We start from the raw sequence: 26,051 nt of genomic DNA, 5'->3' as shown, positions 1-26,051 counted from the left end.
TTCAAAAACTTCTTCAACTGCTTCCAAAAAACAGGTCCAACTACAACACAAAAAGCAAACTTAATGCATCTTAAATTACAGAAATCAATCACTCAGTCTCTACCTGTCTCCCTCTCCTCTCTCCTTCAGGTGCCCCAGTGAATTGCATGGTCACATTCTCCTAATGAGCCCCGATGATCAAGTGTTTGACCCAGAGACACAGCCACCTCACGCCTGAGGTCACCTCACTCAAGAACCAGAAGGGATGCGATGTGAACATTCTGTGGGCAGTCAGAGGAGAATAAACAGCCTTCCTGTTGACATGCAGGACGTTTGAATCAGACATGTTGGATACAGGTTAGGCTCTGGATGTTGAACTCTGCTCATGTTCGGTGCTTAACTGGGGCTTGAAACCTTGGATCAGAAGAACTGGAGTGAACATGGTCTTGAATCTCTTCTTCTTTTCTGAAGGAAATATCCAATGATCAGACGGGGCTCTAAAGGGTGTCGTGTGGATTTAACCTCTGCATTTGACAGTTAGAATCCACCCTCAATGCTGCTCTGGGAATTCACTGAACGGATTACTGAAAAAACCCTTTTATGACATTTTTCCAGGATCTCCTAGATTGTGGTTCCTCTAGGATTCGGTGGCACCGCTCCTCTCTTTCCCCAGCATACAGTCATATGCCAAAGGATTACTACAGTATTATGACAGCATTACTACAATATCGGGAGAATATGCAGATTTCCAAAAGCACACCGCTCTATTATCTCTTAGCAGTCAAAGAGAAAATTCATGTTGGGCCTTGGATTGAAAATACGAGCACATTGTCAACGTCTTGTCTCAAAGCATCAGTAATAACAAACTGTCAAACTAAACGGTGAACTTCTCTGGCACTTTAATCGTATGTCTTCACCTTCCCTCTCTCTCTATCTCTCTTTCTCTGTCTCTCTCACTCTCTCTCTTTCTCTCACTTTCATGAACAACTGAATAGTATACTCTCCAGTATTACCAATCTAACTCTTCTGGCTGCGAATGACTCAGAAAATGTTGAAATAATCAGTGTGTTTGCGTTCATGGTGGATTGGTTCTCTCTATGTCAGAGTATTAATAAAAAATAAAAACCTTGGCATCCCAAGAATGGAGCCTTGAGGAACTCCTGTGAGGATTTATTCAAAGCCAAACTTCAAGCACAGACGTCCAGCTCTACGTTTGATGGTGAATTCTGATGTTCCGTTTGACACTGGAAAGTAACTGTACCTGTACGAAACACTGGTGAACTTGACCATTGGTGTTCCTATTACTAAAAGCTGGCACTTGAGATAGTTAAATGTATTAAGCGGTTTTAAAAGATGGCCAGCAGAACTTGCGCTGTCCCATCCCCTCCCTCCCTCCCTTGCTCCCCCTTTGCCGTTTGACAGTGTCTGTGTTTGTATGTGACATACACCTTACAGTCTTCGATGGTTTGATACCCATGATTTACTTTGAATATAACGAAACAAATGACCACAACAAGGAGAAAAAAAAACACAACAACATGCGAAATGGGGATTTTATGCTTTCATAGATACAATTATGTGGATTTATAATGAAATAAAAAGGTATTTTTCTTGGAAAAAAGTGTTTTTTATTTCAATTTCAACAGAACTCACAGAAACACTTTATTTAACTGATGAGGAATATTCAGATCAAACATGTTGCTTGTTTCAGTCTGCTTGTTAGGTGTGAACCTAGCCAGGTTAGCTGTTTCCTGTTCTTACTGTGAGCTAGCCTACTCCAACCCAATCACCAGAATAAATGTTGGCATTGTACATTTCTGCAAACCACAGATATATGACATTTGTATGTTATTATGTAGCAAATATGTTGAAATTGTACATTTTAACAATGCTGTTAACATTGGTTACATTTAGGCACAAAAACATTTGGTTATGGTTTGGAAAAGATCATGTTTTGTCTTAAAATAGCCTCAATCTCTTTGGTGCCACAATCATCACTGAAAATGCTGTTTTTTATTTGTTTCGAACTGTGGTCTAGGGTGATCAGCAGCTTGGCAGACATCTTGCGCTTCTTGAAAATGCTGTGATGTCTCGTTTAAGAAAACACCCCAATAGCAGCTGGAAATGTAGCAATGTCTCGTTAAAAACAACTGATTTTGTTGTTTGTTGGTCTGGAACAGTGGTCTGCGGTGGTTGTGTCTGCAGTAGTGTTTCACCTAGGTCTTCAACCATCCAACACCCCTTTCACCTCTTAGTGAAAAAGTCAGCTCATATACATGTAATCAGAACTCTATAACTTCAAAATGATACATATGAAACATACAAATTTAACATATTCGTGGTTTTCAGAACAATGCCATAATTTTTTTTCTAGCGACATCTCTGACTTCCTGGGGAGTGTAGATCTTCTCATCTCACTCTTAGATGGAAACCAAATTATCATAATTCTCATAATATTCTATTCCTTTTAAGCAGCATTCTGTAAAGCCTCACCTTGTAAAAGTCAGACTGTACAGCAAAAGGTTTAAAATCAGTAGTTATGGGCTTCATTAATAGAAATGATCATGTAGGATTCAAGTTCTTTTCTCATGTCTTTTTTATGATTCTCAGATCTAAAACCTGATTTGTACTGTGACGTCTTGTTGACAGCTCATTTGCACAGCCATGTTTCAATGCACTAACAAGAGTTTCTGTGTCGTGCCTTAAACAAACAACTGATTGTGATTGTCAGAATTGCCTTGTCGTGATTAGTCCGTGATAAATGATTTCAGATTGCCTGAATTGCTGCTTCCATTTCCCAACAGAACTATTAATGATGACAGGCAGTGCTGCACATCATCAGCACCCTTCAGAAAAATCTCAAAAATGGCAGCCTGTCAAAAAGAAGAAAAGCTTCTCTTCCATTTTTAGACATGCATTTTTGATGTTTTGCAAAGGACTTTCATTGTTTGGCGTGGTCCATGGGTAATATTGGACTTTTTGTGCCTCAAAAACAATATGGGCCTTCAGTAAGAAGGTCAACTGTTGCAGCAGAACCCTGACGACACCTCCAACAGGATCTCAATTTAGCAAACAGTTAAGTGACAACGAATATTTGGTCTTCCAAAAAGATGTGGTGCAAAGATGTGTAAGTATTGCAATCAAATGACATAGAGTTAACTAAATTTAAAGCCCCACTAAACATTGTTTTTACATCAAAAATGGGCCAAAGACTATATTTGATGTAAAAGGAACTGTAGTGGGAAACTACTTCCTCTAGTTCTAATGTATATGCAGGGTCCGACATTAACGGTTGCCCGAATGCCCGGGGCAAATAAAAATAGCCAGCGGGCCAGCAGACCCTGCGCAGACATGCCCGATCGGGCAAGCAGCACCGACTTGGAATTTTTTTATTTATTTATTTTTTTTCTAATCGCAGAGCAGGAATTATACCACGGCCAAACGGCCAGTGCCGTGGTATAGCCGGTATAGAGTGTGGCCGTAATGCCCCTCCTACCCATACGGCCAGTGTAGCATGCCCTGTTTTTTTAACATTAACATGACAAACAGCAAGGCTGCGGCTAACAAGTTAATGTACTGACACTCCTCAGACAGACACACACACATACCGGACAGCCTCTCAGTCCTTACCCGCTAACGTTAGCTCATGTACAACACAGGTACCACACAGAAACTTTTACAAAGGGTCATAATGTGCTTCTAGTGACTGTCAAATCGCCAACGAAAGTTGTTTTAAATGCGGACACGGAGAACAGCTGCCTGCTCTCATGGGACAAAGATCCTCTGAGAAGAAAGACGCTTCACTCTGCTCTGTCGCCAGGAACAAACTGGGAGGCAAAGATCCTCTCTGAAGAAGAGGGTTCACTTTGCTGCAGGGTTCACCAAAACGTTTTTTTTTTTTTTGTTTTTTTCTTTTAATAAATTGAACACACATTAAAGAACATACAAGATCCTGTAGAGAATTAAAACATATAATATAATACAATAAACACTGTCAAATTAAATGAAGGAAGAGGATTTTTTTAAAGGCAAATTAAATATTGGGGATTTATGTAAAAATATCCATAGAGACATATAAATAATTATATAATTACAGATATGTAGGCTATGTTAGGTGAATACTCCTGTCAGTGACCCTGACCACTGGCATTGGCAAAAGAACTGGAGTTGGTCCCCGGACTCATCACATATATTACATATATTGTTTTGTCTTCATTCAGTGTAATTAGCACATATTGTTATTGCGCCATTGGTTTTGGCCTTGGTGCCCCACATTTTGGCCGTGATGCCCCAATAAATTTGTATTTATCAAAGGCCAAAGTGGCTTTGCCCTAAAAATGACTTAAAGGGATAGTACACCCAAAAATGAAAATTCAGCCATTATGTACTCACCCATACCCCGACGGAGGCCCTGGTGAAGTTTTAGAGTCCTCACATCTCTTGCGGAGATCGGTGGGGAGAGCGGCTAGCACACCTAATGGCTGACGGTGTCCCAGACTAACGTCCAAGAACACAAAATTGAAACCACAAAATATCTCCATACTGCTCATCCGTAGTGATCCAAGTGTGCTGCAGCCGCGACATAAAAAGTTGTTTTGAAAAACGTCATATGAACTCTGTTTTTAGCCTCACTGTAGCCTGTAGCTCTGACTGCTTCTCTGTGCTCCGCGCTCACGTGTGCGCGCTCAGGGTGATCGGTGATGCACGGTCTCTGAAGAGCAGCAGTCTCGTCAGTACTGATGTCCAGATTCTCAAGTGCAGGCATCGCCAATTCCCAGTCTGAGCAGCAAAGACTTTCCTCATCCGTTGGCATTGCTTTGCATTTGAAACAACTACACCACCAGGTTTCCAGTGCTCGACTCCGGTATTCAGCGGCTGGCTGAGGGTTAGGCTCATGAGCTGCGGCGGCTGCTTCGTCCAGTAGCCTGAGTTCCGTCTGTATACTCGGGCTCAAACAAATACGGCTCAACAAAGAAATGCTGTTCCTCCTCAATTTCAAAGTCTTCAGACATGTTGGGCTGTCCTTTGCTAAAAGACAGTAGTGCAAATTATCTTTTAGCTACTGTGGTTACTGTTGTCTCCCCTGCGGTGCACGTGTCACGTGATGTAAACACAAAGCTCATGCTTTCGCTGGTCTCGCGCAGGCGCGCACACATGAACGCAGAGCACAGAGAAGCAGTCAGAGCTACAGGCTACAGTGTTCAGTACAGTGAGTTCATATGACGTTTTTCAAAACAACTTTTTATCTCGGGGCTGCAGCACCCTGGGATCACTACGGATGAGCAGTATGGAGATACTTTGTGGATTCAATTTTGTGTTCTTGGACGTTAGTCTGGGGCGCTGTCAGCCATTAGGTGTGCTAGCCGCTCCCCCCGCCGATCTCCGCAAGGGATGTGAGGACTCTAAAACTTCACCAGGGCCTCCGTCAGCATATGGGTGAGTAGATAATGGCTGAATTTTCATTTTTGGGTGCACTATCCCTTTAATTCCAGGCCTGTAATCGTGTATTTCCTCTCCTGTTTCTGTCCTCGGAGGGGCCAGTTGCAGTGTGCTGCTTTTTTATGTGCTGCTGCCTCCATTGGCTGAACGTCTCTGCTGACATAAGATATAAGTCATGAGCGAAAATATGCACCACACAGGAAAAAACCTTAACGTCGGACCCTGATATGAGAGGTAGGATTCGAAGTAGATGTGGACTTAGGTTCCTGGTTCATACCTGTGGGGGAGCCCTTCTGTGTGCAGTGTGCGTGTTCTTCCCTGTGACAGTGTGGGTTTTCTCCGGGTTCTCCGACTTCCTCCCACAGTCCAAAGACATACATGTCAGGTTAATTGGTGACTCTAGGTTGGCCATAGGTGTGAATGTGAGTGTGAATGGTTGTCTGTCTCTATGTGTTAGCCATGCGATTGTCTGGCGACCTGTCCAGGGTGTACCCTGCCTCTCGCCCAATGTCAGCTGCAACCGCAACCCTTATCAGGATAAGCAGTTACGGATAATGAATGAAGGAATGAATGAATGTAAACCTACTATGGTTTGTGATTTTCACAGACAGGTAAAATATGCCTTACCACAGGATGTTGAAGGCCAATGATACAGCTTGAAGCCAGGTAACTGGATTGTGTTAAAGGACTTCAGGAGGAAGGGTTGGCGATCTCCCAGGTGGAGCAGACCGCACCAAGTGCTCCTGACCTTGGAATCAGTAGTGATCATAGAGATTGCTACATGGGTACACGCCAGTCATTGCAAGAAGATTCCAGATCCACAAGACGACCCCTCTTCTACAACAATCCTATAAGTAACTGGATGGAGTAGTTTCAGACAAATGCCAACTCTTCATTTCAACAGCTAAGGCTTGGCTGTAAAGGGGTTCCTACATTTAGGTACGTTTGTCTCAAACCCAGTGAAGAAACCAACTGAAAAGCTTAAAATAGGGCAAGAGTCTGACACTTGTGATTCCGGTGCTCCAAGATGATGTCATCTCAGCCTTGGCACTCTCATTTTACCCTTTTTCCATACTCATGTGCTGGCTTGGCTTGGTATGGTTTGACTCAGCACATCAGCCACGCACAGCAGGGATTTGCATCTCCATTACAACAGGACTACCCCCTTCAAGGTGTGTCTTAAACTGATAATAGGCTTATCTTTAATAACTACATTTAAAAGCAGTGGGTTGATCCATAGATAAAGTCCCTGGGCAAGTAGGAGAATTTCACCTGTTGGAGGTGTGCTTTTTGCAGAGGTGCAGTTAGAGCCTGTTGTCTGCAGCTCATCATCAACATCTCACTGTGGCTGTTTCTGATTTTACTCTGTGTCCCTGTGGTATTAGTAGACTTGTTTTAAGAAAAACTGCAAACAAGTACTGCTGATTTGGTGATAGGCACACATCTCATTTCCTATAGATTCTTTACAATTAAAGTCCCTTGTTAATTTGCTATGTAAAAGCTTTTATTGTGAAGAAGCAAAATAAGGAAATGATGGGTTTTCATCAAGAGTAACTTTACCTGACTCCACACAGCTGAAAGTTGAACATGAAACAGTAAAATAAAGCAGATATCTAAAAAGGACGCAGGAGAGAAAGTTAACTCTAAATCACAGAGATTCAGTTAGAAGCTACAAAAGTACTGAGAGCTGAACACACAGAGGGCCGAATTCACAAAGAATGAACTGCGGCTGCTGATAGCACCTTGAATTGCACTTCACTTGCACCCGCAGTTTGCTCCGTCTTAACGTCCTATTCACAAAGGATATTGCGCTAATGATATACCAGCGCAAACACGCCCACAAAGTTTGGCAGCTGAGTGCAGTTTGCCCCTGATTTGCCCCTGATTGCAATTAGCCACATGGCAAAGTATGAATGCTGGCTTTGCGCCAAGAACACCGTGGCAGAACAATGGCAGACTTTGTTTGGCAAAGTACTGAATACTGTATACCCTCATGTAGTGATGTCTGCTAGTGAGTCAGTCTAACAGTGTCGGATGGGTTGAGGCTGTGGATTTGACCAAGTCTGACCACTTTATCACTATTCCCTCTCACTTGTAGCTGTTTTTTCGTTATCTTTTGAATTTAATATGAATTATGGAACCGTTTTTGTTCACGTTTGTTTCCCCCGTTTCGTAAAATAAATTATTGAAAGTTGCTTTTGAAGTGCGTGACAGAAGTGCGTTTTGAGAACGACCGCAGACTGTCACCTGTTCAATGCAGCAATATCTTCGGATGCCATTAAAGTAATAATGATTATAATAATAATGTCAAAATATTATTTACAGACTGATTTAACAGACGATCACTGCTGCCACGATCACTGGAAAGTCTGGGCGAGAGGCTTCCACAGAGGAGCGCCCAGTTTACACCAGCTTTCTAAAGACGTTATTTACTTCACTCAAACTGCGTGTGGCTATTAGCGCTGGTGTTAGTGAATTAGACGTTGTTTATCAATGACGCTCATTTGCACAGAAAGGGGCAATTTTTGCGCCAAATATATGCATATTACCTCATTTAAATACGTGCAAATAACACCGGAGCACCGAGACACAATCTGCTTGGCAGCGCAGTTAGTGGAGCATTTCACCCTCTGCACGTGCTTTGTGAATAAGAAGGTACGTGTTTGCTCCATTTTTACCGGTTTAGCGGCCGCAAAAATCCTTTTGTGAATTCGGCCCAGAGACTTTTAAAAATGCCTTACTCTCTGTACTCCTGCAGACAGAGGTTAGTAAGTCTCACAACACTCATTTTTGTCTCAGGGGGAGAAGGGGGTTCATTGGGGGTTGGCTGCGGTCAGCGAGATGTAGCTCCTACCCGCTTGGGGGCGGGCGGCTGGTCCATTTCTGGTGTAGCATGGCACTGCACGCCTTACAAGAGAGAAATCGGCGTGGCATGGTTTGTCTCGACACAGCCCAAAGTGATAAAGGTGGAAAAGTGGTAAAGTGGAAAAGGGGTATTAGACAGCTTGGATGCGGCCCAGGTGAATCAGTCTGCTTCTTGCTGGTTGTCAGCATAACAGTGGTGCTCCCTATTTTCTGGTGTCAAGAAGAAAAGGGCGAGCCCAATGACTTGCCATCTACACCAGCCTGTGAACACACCAAGGCACTTGATGGAGGCCATGGGTGTGGCTATTATAGGACTCTTCGAGAGACAAGAATCCAGAACATTACAATTCCTAGTTGTCATTCTTAAAATTTCAGGGCAGAAGGGGTCCAGGAACCGGGCCTGTAGTGGCGATATATCAGCTTCTGGGTAATTGGAATCCATTGTTCAGCCTGACCACATACCATGAAGGCGGCACCAGAGAAGCAGTTGAATTCACAGGACACATCAACATATGTAAATCCAAGGGCAGGCATCAGTGGGTGACATCTAAAGATGGGTGAAACAGACTACAGTATTATATTTGAATGCAACAGACTCCAACAACTCCATAAGATTATAGTATGCATTTTACGGGAAAAAATAAATAAAAAATCAGCATTATCTCACCTGACGGAAACTGTTCTCTGTATGACACCTGAATTAATTTATATTTTATCACAACTAAAAAATAACTGATGGTCATAAGTTATCCATATTGATGTTACGCAAAGGGAATCACACTATAAATACAATTTTCAAAGCATTAATATAGCAACAACAAACAATTATTTGCTATGCAAAGATATGGTGGAGCAATGGTGTCCAGAGCAGAAAATGAATCCACAGTCCTGTGTGTTGTATTCCAAGCTTCTCTGTGGTTTGTTCTGGTAAGCTGGTCTGGCCACGCGTGCATGTTAATGCATGTGTGTATTCCACTGGATAGGTCATCTTCATCTAAATCATCAACGTGTCTCTTAGACCCCATCCCAACTAGGCTACTTAAGGAGGTCTTTCCTTTAGTTAACACTCATATATTAGATATGATCAATATATCCTTATTAACAGGCTATGTACCACAGTCTTTTAAGGTAGCTGTAATTAAACCTCTCCTAAAAAAGCCCACCCTGGATCCAGAGGTGTTAGCCAACTATAGACCAATATCTAATCTTCCCTTTATGTCAAAGATCCTTGAGAAAGTAGTCGCAGACCAACTGTGTGATTTTCTCCAGGATAATAATTTATTTGAGGAATTTCAGTCAGGATTTAGAGTGCATCATAGCACTGAGACAGCACTAGTTAAAATTACAAATGACCTTCTGATTGCTTCAGACAAAGGACTCGTCTCTGTTCTTGTTTTATTAGATCTTAGTGCGGCGTTTGACACAATTGACCATCAAATTCTACTGCAGAGACTGGATCACTTAATTGGCCTAAAAGGTTCAGCACTAAGCTGGTTTAAATCTTATTTATCTGATCGTTTTCAATTTGTTGACGTTCGTAATGAATCATCCTTACGTACCAAAGTTTGTTTTGGAGTTCCGCAAGGTTCTGTGCTCGGACCAATCCTATTTACTCTATATATGCTTCCTTTAGGTAACATCATTAGAAATCACTCTATAAACTTCCATTGTTATGCGGATGATACACAGTTGTATTTATCGATGAAGCCAGAAGAAAGTAATCAATTAACTAAATTCCATAACTGCCTTAAAGACATAAAAAATTGGATGAGCACCAATTTCCTGATGTTAAATTCAGACAAAACTGAAGTTATTGTTCTTGGCCCCAAACAACTCAGAGACTCTTTATCTGATGACATAGTTTCTCTAGATGGCATTGCTCTGGCCTCTAGCACTACCGTAAGAAACCTCGGAGTAATATTTGATCAAGATTTGTCTTTTAATTCTCATTTAAAGCAAACCTCACGGACTGCATTTTTTCATCTGCGTAATATTGCGAAAATTAGGCCTATCCTGACCCGAAAAGATGCAGAAAAATTGGTCCACGCTTTTGTTACCTCAAGGCTGGATTACTGTAACTCTCTATTATCAGGTAGCTCTAGTAAGTCCTTAAAAACTCTCCAGCTAATTCAGAATGCAGCAGCACGTGTACTAACAGGAACTAAGAAACGAGATCATATTTCTCCTGTTTTAGCTTCTCTGCACTGGCTCCCTGTAAAATCCAGAATTGAATTTAAAATCCTACTGTTAACTTATAAAGCTCTAAATGGTCAAGCTCCGTCATATCTTAGAGAGCTCATAGTGCCATATTATCCCACCAGAACACTGCGCTCTGAGAACGCAGGGTTACTCGTGGTCCCTAAAGTCTCCAAAAGCAGATCAGGAGCCAGAGCCTTCAGCTATCAGGCTCCTCTCCTGTGGAATCATCTTCCTGTTACGGTCCGGGAGGCAGACACCGTCTCCACATTTAAGACTAGACTTAAGACTTTCCTCTTTGATAAAGCTTATAGTTAGGGCTGGCTCAGGCTTGCCCTGTACCAGCCCCTAGTTAGGCTGACTTAGGCCTAGTCTGCCGGAGGACCCCCTATAATACACCGGGCTCCCTCTCTCTCCCTCTCTCTCTCTCTCTCTCTCTCTCTCTCTCTCTCTCTCTCTCTCTCTCTCACTCTCATCCTATTACTGCATCTTGCTAACTCGGCCATTCTGGATGTCACTAACTCGGCTTCTTCTCCGGAGCCTTTGTGCTCCACTGTCTCTCAGAATAACTCATACCGCAGCGGTGCCTGGACAGTGTGACGTGTGTGGTTGTGCTGCTGCCGTGGTCCTGCCAGATGCCTCCTGCTGCTGCTGCCATCATTAGTCATTAGTCATACTTCTACTGTTATTATACACATATGACTATTGTCACACAAGTATACTGTCTGATACTAATACATACTTTCAACATATTGTACCACAGTAGCCAGAACTATAACTATAATATTATTACTTTCATTAATGTTGTTGTAAGCTACTGTCATTACCTGCATCTCTCTCTCTCTCTCTCTCTCTCTCTCTCTCTCTGTCTCATTGTGTCATATGGATTACTGTTAATTTATTATGCTGATCTGTTCTGTACGACATCTATTGCACGTCTGTCCGTCCTGGAAGAGGGATCCCTCCTCAGTTGCTCTTCCTGAGGTTTCTACCGTTTTTTTTTTCCCCGTTAAAGGGGTTTTTTTTGGGGAGTTTTTCCTTATCCGCTGTGAGGGTCTTAAGGACAGAGGGATGTCGTATGCTGTAAAGCCCTGTGAGGCAAATTGTGATTTGTGATATTGGGCTTTATAAATAAAATTGAATTGAATTGAATTGAATTGAATTGCCACCACCCTACACTGCTCTCTCTCTGTGTCTGTCCATTGCCACTGTTAGCACTGTTTCTGAAGTTAGCACTGTTAGCTTCTGCTGGCTCAGCTGTTAAGGACCGTGTGCAGACAACTCATATGCTCGGAATTTCACATGGAGACCTTTCAACATAAAGCTTCTGTGCTTACTAGGATCAACTAGCACACACTTTCAACTTGCAAGGAAAATTATCATTATTAGAAGACAGATGTGAACAATTCTGCTGGATTGTCCCATATTGAGAAAATAAAACGCACTGTCTACTTACTGAATCAATACAGGATGTGATTTGTCCCATATTTGCATGCACACTGTACTCGTAATGCATACACTATGTTTTCATATGGACAAGAATTAAATCAGAATTTGTGGAAGAAAATGTCACTGTCTTTTCCTGTATGACTGTATTCTCAGCCAACATTAGAAATGTTATCAAATAAACACAGCAGCACTACAGATATGTGTTAAACATAAGTCATCTAGGCTGGCAGTTTATTACTCATGTATGGTATTCCTTCATATCATACATAATGAATGCCTAAAGTTATTTATTTTACAACTAGGGCCTACTTTATATTACTGATATTACTAAGGTCTGCTGCTTAATTTGCTGTCATGTTTCATTCTGTAGAACTCCATTTTATTAAATCAGCAGTTATCAAAATGTGTAAATTGCATTGTTGAGGCAGATGTGCTTTGCAAACCTGCTCACAAAGACAAATCAGCATGCTAAAGGAAAAGTTGGGAGCAGCCCAGTCGCCAGACATTGTATGTTTCTGGAGACCACAATATATTATATGTTGTTCATTTCATATTATTATATTGTTTCTAAAGTGACGTGGTTTATGAACTGACTTTGTCATCTGGAGGAGGAGGGGATGGTGGATGGCGTAGGACCAAGGAGTTATGCGCTCCAAGCTGCAGACTACTGCTGAAGACCAAAAAAATAAATAAATAAAACGGTGGTTTTAGCCTGTAATCGCTGTTTCTAGCATCTATTTAGAAACTAAACGAGCAGTTTTTAGTGACCTGTTGCTGTTTTTTCCATTGGGAAAAGTGCCATGAAAAGAGGCTGTTTTCTGACGAGGTTTTATGAACTCTTACTTGGTCCTTTGTTTTGGTTCAGTCCCACGACTCTCATCTTGTTTCCGGCAGCAGCAGGCAAGTTTTTTAAATAAACAGAGTAGCCCCACTGTTCACAACCTGGTCAGCAGCAAACAGCAGACAAAGTTAGAAACTAGCTAGTAAAAGAAGGAAAGAAAGAAAGAAAGTAGTAGTAGCAGCTTGGTTGGAGTTGGTGGAGATCAAACCACAGGAGAAGGAATCAATTATAGCTGCTCTGAAAAAAAATTAACATGACTTCAACTTATGTGTTTTTGTCTAAGCAGAGTGCAATTTTTTCCCAGTAACAAAGAGGTAGCTGAAGGAAATAGAATCACTGTAGCTGGAATCCAGAAACACTACTAGTCAGTGTCTACCACTCACTACATAAAGGCTTAGTGAAGCTGCTGACAGCAGGAATATCATCCACACTCTCCAGTCAAAGCAAGCATTATTTATTGTGATACATTTTGAAAAGCTCATTTTTTAACTGCTCAGAAACACTGACCTAAAGACAAATGTTGTTTAGAATTTAAGTTCCAGTAGCTTTGAAGCCATTGACTCCAAACTATTTACACATTAGATTATTTTAGCCCTAAAATTCTTTTCTCTGGGTTCTGTGTCTTCCTCCCACAGTCCAAACACATGCAGCTCAGGTTAATTGGTGACTCTAAATTGCTCCCTGCAGGCTTGAATAGGATAAAAGGTTGTGAATGATTAATAAATCAAATTCTTTATGGATTTCTCTCTACGAGGGTTTAACAATGGAGGTCATATGCAAATAGACGTATTACCTATTTTGTATCAAAAAGGGTACCAGGACTAATTGTCATTTCATCTACACAATCATCAGCATCCACCAGCTGTGTGCAGTGTTCCCACCCCTCCCTGTGTCCTGATCCTCCACCTGTGTGCACACCTGCCCCTCATTAGCCCATTAACCCCTTGGTGCTTCTCAAAGTCAATGGTGCTTCCTTGTTGGGTCCTACAGAGGCTAGGAGAGACTCCTTCCCGAGCATTCGGAAAACACACATTGGAACAGGCTGTGTGTCACAGACCGCCTTCAATTCTGGCAAATCATTTGCGAAGAATTGCATGCATCCTTGAAAATCCTCTGTAGAATTTCAAGGATCCTTGTCATTAGGCTTGTTCGAGATGAACTGTGCCTCGCCTGGAAAGTAGACGAGATCAGGCGGCTGCAGCAGGGGGCGGTGACAAAAAGCTGTGGTCAAGTCGGACAGTTTTCGAACAGTTTCCAGCAGCCTTCAGTCTGTACAAAAAGTCACAGAAACACTTTCATGCTGTCCGATATGATGTCAATTTATTAAGATATCATCAAACTTATATACAAGTTTGTTCTCAGTGTCCAACTGCTTTAATTATGATAGATTAATTTATTAAAATGCTTTACCTGTAATTTATGTTCATGGTTTAACCTCCATTTTACAGTCTATGGTAAATCAGCATCATATCAGTTTCACCTGTCCCCTCAATTACACGGGCTAAATAAATTGTGTCTGACTATAAGGTTCATATTTTCAGAGGAAAAAAATACAAGACAACAGCTTTCATTAAAGATCAGTCGGATATAGTCAGGGTGTCATATCCAGTGTTATTTTAAGAATCCTCACATCCCACTGACCACAAGTCTCTGTGTTGCTAAATACGTCAATAATTAAAACAGCCCAGTGTTAATATACAATAGACTTTAGTTTATGATTAATGTATTTACTCTTTGACAACTAGGCCTAAACTTCACCATCAGTTACACATGTTTTCTGTTCACAGAATAAACCTTCAAATCAGACAAATAAAATCTCTGAAATTCAACAGAAATTAAAAGTTTATCTATGACGTCATCTTGTGGAGTCGACATCTGAACCAATCAGCTGTTAGATCAGGTGAGAGCCAGGCGGTGTAGTCGGTGGAGAGCAACTGCAGCGCCTGGCTCTAAAAACTGCAGCCGCCTCGCTCTCGCGATTTTATCGCCGTACACTTTTGTAATACGTCAGAGCAAGTCGGGATGAAGTCAGACACAAAACTAACGGCATGCATTGTGCGCCAATTGCTGGTGATTGAATCTGCGCAGGCCTGGCTCATCTCGATCGGGCCTATTGAAACAGTCCTTCAGCAGGAATTGTTGATGTAGCCTCCTTGAAGTTCAGTCATTTAAGGATCCTTCCTTGACTTTCAGAAGCACCAAGTGCGTACCTGTCCATTAACTCTCCTTTGCCATGTTTCTGCTGTAGCTCCTGGCTTTGTTTCTTGCCTGTTTTGGATCTGCTTGTGTGATGCCTTCTGGTTTAATGTGCATCTGCTGACTCTGTTCCTGCTACAAACCCTCACCCTGCTTACTAGAAAAGCACTGATCCAACAGTTTCTCTCTCAGCACCTATTACAAAACCTCAACCTCAAAGTACCAATATGGTACCAGTGCACTATTTTCTTTTTCCCAAATTTGAATGTGCATGAAATTGATCGCTGTGGCACAGTGCATACTGACAAATTAAAGCCTCCCTTTATCCTGCAACCACTGCCTGCTTGGTCAGCCCGTCTTAGTTTTGAATTGTAACACTAGTAGAGGCCACTAGGTGTCAGTATCATCTAAATTTGTGTAAGCAGTGTTGATGGATACAAGAAGAAAGTGGACATGTTTTTGGTTGGACTAGACATAAATACAGGCCCTGGTTGTTGTAATAATGTCCAGCTGATTCCACAGGAATCAATCTGCAGTGACTCGTTGTGTGACTGCAAGAATCCATCACTCTGCAACAATATTGATTCATGTGAAAAATGACCCTAATATAACAGACTCAGGACTGTCAGGCAATTATGAGAAATCGCTTCACATCCCCAAGTGATATTTGTCAGGCTAATATCTCCTGTGAATGTCCAGCAGTTTGTCATGACTGCAAAGACTGGATGATTTTAAACCTTTAACCATTAAAGGTTTGATCATCTGGACGCATTGAACAGCTGCTGTGCTGCTATTAAAAACTGGATGTCATTTACATAACTGAAGTTCAGCTTATTGGCTTTGAAATTATTTCAGGTGACATGACCTGCAGCAGAGGCTAAGATATCCTGACTTTAAGTATCTAGTAATAGGCATGGTCCAAAGATGCTAAATCCTATACTTTGCATAATGAAACTTGATTGCAGCTGTGTCTTTGAACTCAAAAATGACCATTGATGACGTTTTCTTGATATGTTCCTCCTAAAGATACAATAAGTAACTTACTGTGTCAAAATGTCTAAAAACAGTGAGACCAGTGTAATGTCTTTGTTGGGGTGAGTATGTTAACTATCCCAGACGTTTACAACAATGTTCAAACCCAGAGAAATCCAAAACCTTAATAAAGGTCAAGGTCCCTGTCATCTGGTCGCTGCCACCTGTCAGAGGCATATCTCCTTTGTGCATGTGTCAGGGTTGTGTCTGTGTGCCAGAAGCTGTCATAAATTGACTTTTTATCCAGTTTTAGCCACAATTTATTACACTTTTTTTATTAGATCTTAGTCATTTTTAACTACATGTTTTAATCAGATGAAGGATTTCACTCATATCAGAGAAACAACTGATCAAACAGTTGCAGTTGCTTGGCTCCAGCCAGTGGAGAAACTCATTTTTACTATGAAACTGCTTCATTCAGTGTTTTTACTGGTTGAAACCACCTGACCCCTTTGTTTTGGACAGGAAGATACTTCAGCTCCTGGTAAAAGCCTCCTGAATTGCTGGATATTAACTTATCAGACAGACACAGTGAGCACATTGGCAGGTGCTGGGATAGCAGCCGTTCTCCTATGAGCCAAACATCATTGAAGAAAAACTGATTTTTAATGTGAAACTGCTTTATTCAGTGTTTTTACAGTTAAACCCCCTAGGCCATTTGTTTCTGAGATGTAGTGACCTATGCAGATAATTTGGTTCCTGCTAAAAAACTCCCAAAGGATCAACACTGAAGGAATCCTTACCAGGAGAAACTAACTGCAATGGCAGCATTGTTCAGTCTTATGTTATTATTTTGACTGAGACTACTAGTGGCAGAAAATGACATGCTGTCCATGTAAGTGGTGGTTCATATCCCATCTTGTACAACCAGTCGATGTTGGGGGTTTTTCCACTTACTAAACTTATCTAAATCTAACAAGAGATTAAAAGGAGAGGTGAGGAATCAGAAAACATTCATTTGTACATATTTACACATATTTTTATATGAAGTCTATTTGCCTATTTATATGTTTCAGATCTTGTAACCACATTTTCAACATCAAGAATCCTAAGATGTTTTTATTGACATAAACAACATGCATAACACAACAAAACCTGGTAAATACAATAAAACACCTCTGAGGGAAATGAAGGTAATTGACAGTCTAAATCACACAGGAAATGCATCTGTATCAGCAGCTAAATCTGCTAATATTACATTTTTAAATAAAACTCCTCCCATTCTGTGTGAGTATTAACAATTATTCAGATATTTATATTTTTCATTATATTTTTCAGGTTTGCAATTCCACTTTTTGCTACTTCCATCTTTTATCTTGAGTTAAATGAGCTATACAGTAAAAGTTCCTCTTCTTAAACCCGCACTGTCCTAGTTGTTCATTTGGCAGAGTTTCAGATCTTTCTATCATCTGTCCTGTTTGTCTGTGCTCCTTATATATTTAATTCAAAAAATACCAAGCTTCAAAATATACTGTAGTCAAGCTAAAAACACATTAATTTTTTGTCCTGAAAAGTCTTTTTTTTTTTGCATATGTTTTTAGTTCAATAGCAAAGATGTCAAAATCTCGACAACATGTGTGTTCAAAGCACACAATCACATAGTCCTGAAACGAGACAGGTGGGTGTGTTTAAAATGACACATCTCTCTTCATGTCATCTTGGTGTCGTCTCCTGCTCAGCAGCAGTTACTGGCCTCCTGCGTCTGTTTGTCCCCTCCCAGCCACAGAGGGGCGCTGTTAATCTTGGCACTTTGCGCCCTGGCCTCTTTTGACTCACCCTGCATCCCCCCTCCCTCACTGGCCAGGCGCTTGTGGATCTCAGAGGCCATGGTCAAGAAAGCCCTCTCTACGTTATCAGAGCTCTTGGCACTTGTCTCCAGGAAGGGGATCTTAAGAGAGGAGGCCAGGTCCTGCAGAGAGACGGAGGAGAAGGAAGCAGGGACAGAGGAAGGAATCCATCATCACAAATCTGCAATATGCAAACACAGCTCTATTTAGAAGTAAAGCATTAGCAGTAACATGTATTTAGTTTGCTCTATTTATCTGCCTGTATTTGTTGTTGTTACTGAACCTTTGTGCTGCACACCACTGAAGAGCTGCTAAACAGATTTTCACTGTTCTGAACACAATGACAATTAAGATCTATTCTATGTGCTCACAGATTAAAAGTGAGTAAGCACTCACTGTGAAAATGAATTGCTCCATTGCCTAATATTGTCGATGGTGCAACTGCTTTGTATTCTGTTGGGTACTTCAAAACAACACCATCATAATTTATGAATTACATTATGAATGGCCAACAGGTTGTCATCCCAACTCGTCAAATACTACCGCTTTGTCAGTGGACCTTCATGTCAAATTATTAAAAGCTAGGTAGGTTTGTTTTGGATGTTCAGGAATGGCGTGTCAACTTATGCGTGTTACATGCATTGTGTCTTTTCAAAATACACTTCCCTTTTTCACAGAAAATGTAGTTTCTGCTTGTTACATGTTAACAAGAGTTTAGGTTTGTTAAGTTTAGGCAACACAAACAGAGACAAACAGCAGGTTGCCAGGGAAGTCCAGAGTTTGTTTGACCAATCGACCTCCCCTCCAGCCCTCTTTATACAGACTCTCTCGCTTCTTATATTACAGTAGTTTCCGGTGGCATTACAAACTGATGCTGCTGGGTACATATCATACCACCAAGAGGGGTGCCTCTGTGCATCGGTGTGTGATGCCAACATCCTCTGGTATTTGATGAGCTGGGATTGAGAATTGTCTGGTATGCCATGTGACAAATCCGTAGCCATCACATAAATGTAATTGAACAATACTGTGAAACTTAGTGGAAGTCACTTCATCAGATCAAACGGTCCGCTATCCCATCAATTAAGCTTGAGACGGGAACTCTGATGACTGAGTCCTCGTCAATCTTAACTGTACTTGAAATATAATTGCCAACATGGCATGCAAAACATTAGCATGCTGACATTGAAAAATAAAGCATGTAACTGCGGCCTTCCCTCTGACACCACAATGAGGACAAACTACATTTAGCTCAACAGAGAGGAGCTACAGTAACAATGTTGGGGGTTTTTTATTCATTTTTAAAGCACTTGATCTAGTTCTCTGGAGTTTGATGAACATTACAGCCTCACAGCTATAAGACTGATGCAGCCCAGCCGGTGGAAGAAAATGTTGGCATTGTACATTTCTGCAGACAGTGAACATCTTACATTTGCACATTTCCTGTGTCAACATTTCCAAAGTGACGTAAAATATGAGCTGACTTTTTCATGGCATGTCACCTATGTGAGATGCCTGCCAAGCTGCAGACCGCTGTTCAAGATCAACAAATAACAAAATCAGTTTTTAAGTGTGTGATTGCTGTGTTTCCAGTAGCTTCCATGGCACCCGTCATCGTTTTTCTCGCAGAGAGGGTGCCAGGAAAAGCAATTGGTTTTTACGGAGACATCGCTGCACTTCTTGCTGGGACTGTGCCCCTGAAATCGGGTATTTTTACGCCAGAACATGAACTTTTCCTAACCATAACCAAGTGCCTAAACCACATATTAACCAGAGTGTTGTTAAAATTTAAAGTTTCAACATATATGCAATGTAAGAACCTGCACATACCATATCCATGGTTTGCAGAAACCTACAATGCCAACTTTTTTTGGGGTTAAGTGATGACGGGAGTTGCTTATTAGTTTTTAGCTGCTTATTGCACTGTGTGTAGCCTGTTACCTGAGCAGTGGCAGCATCCACCACTTTCTTACTAACAAGGTCAGACTTGTTTCCCACCAGGAGCCTGGAGACATTTTCACAGGCGTAACGATCTATCTCGTCCAGCCACTGCTTCACGTTGTTAAAGGACTCCTGCAGGGAAAGAGAGAGACAGAAACAAGAGCACAGGAACAGAAGGAGGAGGAGAGAAGTTAATGTTCAAACTCTCTCCTATTATGTTGAGGATGATGTGACAGAAACACACACCAACCTGCTCAGTGACGTCATAGACGATGATAATGCCGTGAGCTCCCCTGTAGTAGCTGGAGGTGATGGTTCGAAACCTCTCCTGACCTGCTGTGTCCCACTGAGGGACACACACGTGCGTGCGCGCGCACACACACACACACACACACACATTGAGACGGTGTGCCAGTCTGTCCTGACTCTGCAGGTACACCAAGCTTACATGATACAGTATTTTCAGAGTTTTTTGTTCTTACAAACAACATGGTGTCTCCTAATGAGAACACACTCCTGCCCCCCATCACAAGTCTGATAAACAAAAGCACCATTTTACACTGCCTGTTCAAGGTGGGAATTGCTGTCGTTCTGCCTTGCTTTTCTTTGTAAAAGGTACAACTGCAGAATTGGGGGGATAGAGTTGTCTTGCCTTTAAGCCGGCAACAGAGGTAGTAATAGCCCCACATTGACGTCTGTGTAAAAGGGACAGCCATTGGACGGGATCATGTGTGCAACGTTTTGATGATGTGTTACGTGTGCGAAGCACTGCCAGGAGTTTTTAAAAGTAGCAGTTAGCAGCTTACTCAAAGAACAACAGCAGCCGAAGAGACCCGCAAATTGGGAAAACAATGAGGTCCAGGAGCTTCTTACTCTCCGTGCAGAAGATGAGATCAGCTACTAAACAGATACTGGCATGCTATCTTAAGCGACACACGCAAGGGCAGCACAATGCCGCCGTCGACAAAAAACAAGAAAAAAACAAGCAAAGGCAGCGTAAAGAGGGGACAAACTCTTACAATCTGTAGTTTCACCGTCTTCCCGTCCATGTCAATCGTCCTGATCTTGAAGTCGACTCCGATGGTGGAGATGTAGCTCTCAGTGTAGGTGTCATCCTGATGGGGTGTGTGACACATGATCAACAACACAAAGTAAAGTGTTAAAAAGTTAAGTTTGAGTGTGTGTTGTTTTTTTTGTTTTGTTTTTTACAAGCCTACCGCGAAGCGTAGCAGCAGACATGACTTTCCGACTCCAGAGTCACCAATCAGTAGGAGTTTGAACAGGTAGTCACTGAAGAAAAACACACACATAGATGTACTCACACATCAGGACATTTGACATGTGTTTGGGGTCTTTTCCAGCCCAGTTGCCAGAATAAAATGTTGGCATTGTACATTTCTGCAGACCACAGATGTGTTACATTCGTACATTTTATATGTATGACAGAGTTCAGATTACATGTAAATGCGCTGTGTTTCTCATTAAGAGGAGGAGGGGATGGTGGATGATGTGACACCTAGGAGAGACACTTGGCAAGCTGCAGACCACTTTTCAAGACCAACAAATGTGGATGTTTTTGAACAAGTGTTTAGGTCTTATCCAACCATGTTTGAAGCCACCAGACTGGATATTATAAGATGTTTTTAAAATATTTTTTAAAAAGAAGCATGATCTTTTCTTAACCCTAACCAAGTGATTTCCGTGCCTTAACCTAACCACACATTAACCACAGCATTGTTACACCACAAAACGGTAAAATGAAAGGTAAAGTTTCAACATAAATAGTTTGCAGAAATGTAAAATGCCAACATTTATTCTGGGGAGTGAGTAAAGTAACAACAGTTGTGTAAGAGAAGTCACACTTTCTTCCTCAGTTTGATGTGGGAGCTGAGCTGGCTTTAAGGACTACAATTCCCATAAGTCACAGGGGCCTAGTGATTCAGTTACCTAAAATTTTGCAGAAAATGAACTAGCCTTTTTTTTGTAACCCTGGACACCTAATTCACAACCCTGTAACAGACAGATACCTCTGAGTCTGCTCAAACTACAGGAGATCATCAATTATGTAGTTTATATTTTATATACATGCAGGATTAAAGCAAGATATCTACGCTTAAACACAGGAAACTCTACACACAAGGTTGAGTTGTAAGTATATCGGTATTTAAATTTAGGGCAGAGTTAACACATCAGCAAACACAAGGCACAAGACTGCAAGATATCACTGTATCCAGGTCAAAACAAGGCTCTTAAATTGCCTCCTAACTTTTCATGTCAGCAGTCACTGTTAAAGAGCAGATGTCAGTGTCTACCGATGGTGTGCATTGTATGTCTTGTTGAAGGTAACACACAGCATACAGAGAGAAACAATACTTACTATTCAGGATTCATGATCGGTGAGGTACCTCCAGGTGACACAACAAAAAAAAAAAAAAAAAAATTAAGAATCCCCAAAATTGAATCCTGAAGCTGAAAACAGGCAGATTATCTCAGACTGTGATGCTGTGTACTGTTCTGTATGTGTGTGTCTGTACTGTCCTTTGGAGGGCAAATGGCAGAATAAGCCGGAGCTGCCGGCTGACTGATGAGCTGACTGGTTCAGATGCATTATTTATTAATAAAGTCCAGCTCAGATTACACTGGGGACAGCACCTGGAACCAACACACACTCACCCACACACAAAGCCAGACAAACACTGCATTACAACCCTCTAAGTTGAAACTAAACTTCACCATCAACTCTTGTTTTCTGCTTTTAGGTGATGTTTTTGTACTGATCTGTCATTGCCATGGTGAGGTGCAGTGCACTGTGCTTCTGATCTTCACTGACATTACCTCAAACTGACAGCATCTCCTGTGCGTCATACATCTCTGGACCGACCGCCATTTTGAAACTTCCAAATAAACGACCAGGAAGTAGTTCTTCTGGAACCACCCAAAAAACTACAAATGACACAACAGCAGCATGTTAGCTGCTATCCTACTCGTGCATCTACATGCACCTCCCCAGAAATGTAACTACACATTGCAGTGACGCAGACCTCCAATTTATTTTTGTAAACTGAAAACCATTTCCCTCAGTGGAAACAAAACCTTTATTTACTTTTATTTCACACAGATAAAAATAATAAAATGTGAAGACAATAAATCCTAACAAAATAGCATTTTAATTCCTGTGTGTGATTTATCCTGCTTTCATATGAACAGAGGAAATCTCCACCAGCTATTAGGCTAATTTATGCATGTAAAATGTCATAGGCTTGTGCTAGTAATGTTGGGAAAAGTGTCTGGAAAGACCATTATTTTGTTGCTAATTGTTTTTAGCAATTTTACAACCCTGTTGGTATTGTACATTTGGGTATTGTAAAATGTGTACATTTTATATGTGGCAGAAAACTTTACATTTCTTTTAGGACTGTCAAAATAATACATTGATTTGTATTAATTAATCACAGAAACAATAACGTGTTAAAAAAATCAACTCTAAGTAATTGCATTCAGTGGTGCCCTTTGACCTGGTGTGTCATTGAAGGCCACAGTAGCTTTGTCACATGATGGAAGCAGACAAGATGACACTGCTTGGCCCTGTAAATGGAGCGATAACATTTAAAATATGCCCAGATGGAACTGTTGATAGGACCACTGTTCTCTGCAATTTCTGCAGTGAGGAATTTTCCTATCATCGGAGTACTGCATGTCTGAATTATCTACTCAATGCAAAGCATGTAGCAGTGAACCCAAAGGTTTGAGCTAGCACAGCCTCTGATGCTAGCACTAGCAGTCAGCCCCGTCAAGCCACGCTCGATCAGGCATTCAGATGCAAACTGAGTAAGTCTACCTGTGACCGACAAACTGACTCCTTTGCAAAATGGATTGCAATGGACTGCAGACCAGTTTGGGTGGTAGAGGACAGGGGGACAATTGTGTCCAAAATCCGGCAGCCGTACTACAACTCATCTGCCAAAAGTCATTTGAACAGATTTTTTTAAATATTTTCACAGCAAAGATTGATGTAGATGATTCAGATTAATTAATCACAGAGCATGAAATTGATCACATTCATTTTTTTTGATCACCTGAAAGCTCTTTATGTTTCAACAACACTGTGTTAATGTGTGCTTATTTTGAGGCACAAAAACACTTGGTTAGGTTTAGAAAATGATCATGTTTTGGCTAATGATACCCAGCTCTGGTGCCACAATTGTCGCAGGAAATGCTGCAATGTCTCTCTAAAAACAATTGTTTTGTTGTTTGTTTGTCTTGAGCAGTGGTCTGCTGCTTGGCAGCCGTCTCACCTCGGTTTCATGCCATCCACCATCCCCTCCACCTCCACAACAGCATAAACCTTCTTACATTCAAGCCTATATGCACACAATAGCACTCATACACGGAGCCACTCGAACACAATGTGCACTGATCTGTCTCGTTACTGCGACACACTCATTCCAAGGATGTGGCTGATTATTTCTCAAATGAGTGATGAGTTGTTGTTCTCACAGCTCTGTGTTGAAGCATGGTGTTGGTATTGTAAGATCACTTCACTTAAATGGTATAATGGAGCTGTTTATCCGAAGCTGTCAGCTGACCAGAGGAGGGAGTGGAGGTTGGAGCTGGTCAACTGAGTCGCACATAATTGAATATTTATACATTAAACTGTAATTTATCTTCGATTTATTGCTGATACCGAGATTCAGTTGCTTCAAATGAGACATTTATTCTCAGACATTTATTAAAATACTCAGGAAAACAAATGATTAAAGAAAATGACTGTTGGTATAAACTATCATCTTCCTTTCATTCCCTTCCTTTGACTTTGTCTCTTCTCTACTCCTGTCTTCTCCTCTCCTCCTTTCCTCGCCTCTCCTCTCCTTGGTCCCTCTCTTCCCTTTTTTTTTTCTTTTTTAGAAATGGACAAAGCAAAGCCACACAGTCTTATTCACCGCTGATTCCCGTGTGTGTGACCCTCTGGTCACGGGAGCGAGCAGAGAGCAAGGGATTGTGGGATATGCGATGGCTGAGCAGCTGTGATCGGGTCAGGGGTCAGCAGTCCTGACGACGGCCTGTTGCCGGGGCAGAGGCGGCGGTGCGGTGGTTGCTAGGGCAGGGGCAGGCTTTGTGGTGCTTCTGATGGAGCATAGAGGTGGGAAAACTGGGGGAAGGGACCAGGAAAAAGAGGAGGAATGAAGAATGACAAGAGAAAGAAATTAACAAAGAGAGAGGGTTAGAAAGCAAGAGGAAGGGTGGGAAAATGAAGCTATATTGTAAAGACATGAAGCTTGGGGCAAAACACAGAGGAAAGAGCAGAAATACTTTATTTTTCTTTAGTTTTAACTCAAAAACATGACGTCAAACTTTTATGTTATTGTAAAGGCTTTTCATACTATACAATAATGAACTGATGCAGAGGGTTTCTGGAGGACTAAAGAAGTCAACACTCTTCGACTATGCGGACAGTTCATTCATTGTACGTTTATGCAAACCACCATTACGTTTCATTTGCACATTTCATACATATCATGTCAACATTTCTAAAGTGACTGAGCTGTATGAGCTGACTTTGCCATCAGTAGGTGGAGGGGATGGTGGATGGCATGACACCTAGGCAAGTCGCCTGCCAAGCTGCAGACATCTGTTCAAGCCTAACGAACAACAAAACCAGTTGTTTTTTCAGGGATTCATTGCTGGGTTTCAAATGGGGATATTGCCACAAGAAGCCTTTGTTTTTACCAAGACAAGGACAACTTGTCCAGCTGTGATTGTGTCCCCCAGAATCTGATATTTTGAGTCCAAATTTGATCTTTTCCTAACCATAACGGTGTTCTTTGTGCCAAAACCTAATCACATGTTAAACACGGTGTTGTTGAAACATAAAGTTTCTGCTGCATAATGTTGGACAAATGTAACATATCTGTGGTTTACAGAAATGTACAAGGCAAACATTTTTTTCTATTGACTGAGTGGACATATGACAAATAAAACTAAATTAGTGTTGATAGACGAACATACAAAAGAGAAGTCCCTGACTCAGTATTAACACCTTTTATTTATTCATAGACATCTCATCATGGACAATGCTTCACTAATGTCTCAAAGTTTGTTCTCAAGTGACTTTGACACAAAGTGCATGTCGTGTAAGAGAGCATGTATGTGTTCTGTGTTTATAGACAGAATGAAGAGTGTGTGAGTCAGGTTATACATAAACAGCAGTGTGTGTGTGTGTGTGTGTGTGTGTGTGTGTGCAGGTCAGTGGATGGAGTTAAACCGGTCATTGTTCCTGGCAGTGTGTGTCCCAGGAGACCTGAGGGAGCGGGGATAAATAGGTGCTT

General features: G+C 41.5%; 2 protein-coding genes across 3 annotated transcripts in view; one reads left to right on the top strand and one right to left on the bottom strand.

Moving 5' to 3' along the window:
* Window positions 1-1,104, top strand: part of LOC117260308 (leucine-rich repeat and fibronectin type III domain-containing protein 1-like protein) — a 575,214-nt gene extending 574,110 nt beyond the window's left edge. For both annotated transcript variants that reach the window (XM_033632283.2, XM_033632282.2), the window contains exon 16: window positions 130-1,104. The gene's annotated coding sequence lies outside the window, so the exon portion shown is untranslated. The remainder of the gene's footprint in view (window positions 1-129) is intronic.
* A 15,592-nt stretch (window positions 1,105-16,696) lies between these two features.
* Window positions 16,697-22,259, bottom strand: LOC117259965 (ras-related protein Rab-1B-like). Its single transcript, XM_033631794.2, has 6 exons — window positions 22,103-22,259; window positions 20,943-21,015; window positions 20,745-20,840; window positions 19,976-20,071; window positions 19,726-19,857; window positions 16,697-17,906 (listed from the first exon to the last, which is right to left on the bottom strand). The coding sequence occupies exons 1-6, from the start codon at window positions 22,114-22,116 to the stop codon at window positions 17,673-17,675; spliced, it is 645 nt and encodes a 214-aa protein (XP_033487685.1). The 5' UTR covers window positions 22,117-22,259; the 3' UTR covers window positions 16,697-17,672.
* Between the last annotated feature and the right edge of the window lie 3,792 nt (window positions 22,260-26,051).

This window comes from Epinephelus lanceolatus, chromosome 4, assembly GCF_041903045.1.
Source record: "Epinephelus lanceolatus isolate andai-2023 chromosome 4, ASM4190304v1, whole genome shotgun sequence".
In the NCBI taxonomy this organism is placed as follows: domain Eukaryota; kingdom Metazoa; phylum Chordata; class Actinopteri; order Perciformes; family Serranidae; genus Epinephelus; species Epinephelus lanceolatus.
Note: the sequence above shows the minus strand (reverse complement) of the source record. Positions and strands in the feature narration are given on the sequence as shown.

What these genes read in the sequence shown, in the direction of transcription:
- LOC117259965 (XM_033631794.2), bottom strand. An exon ending in GTCTGCTGCTACGCTTCGCG is followed by an intron (nt 20,841 to 20,942) that starts GTAGGCTTGTAA and finishes ACACCCCATCAG; the next exon opens with GATGACACCTACACTGAGAG. An exon ending in AGACGGTGAAACTACAGATT is followed by an intron (nt 20,072 to 20,744) that starts GTAAGAGTTTGT and finishes TGTGTCCCTCAG; the next exon opens with TGGGACACAGCAGGTCAGGA.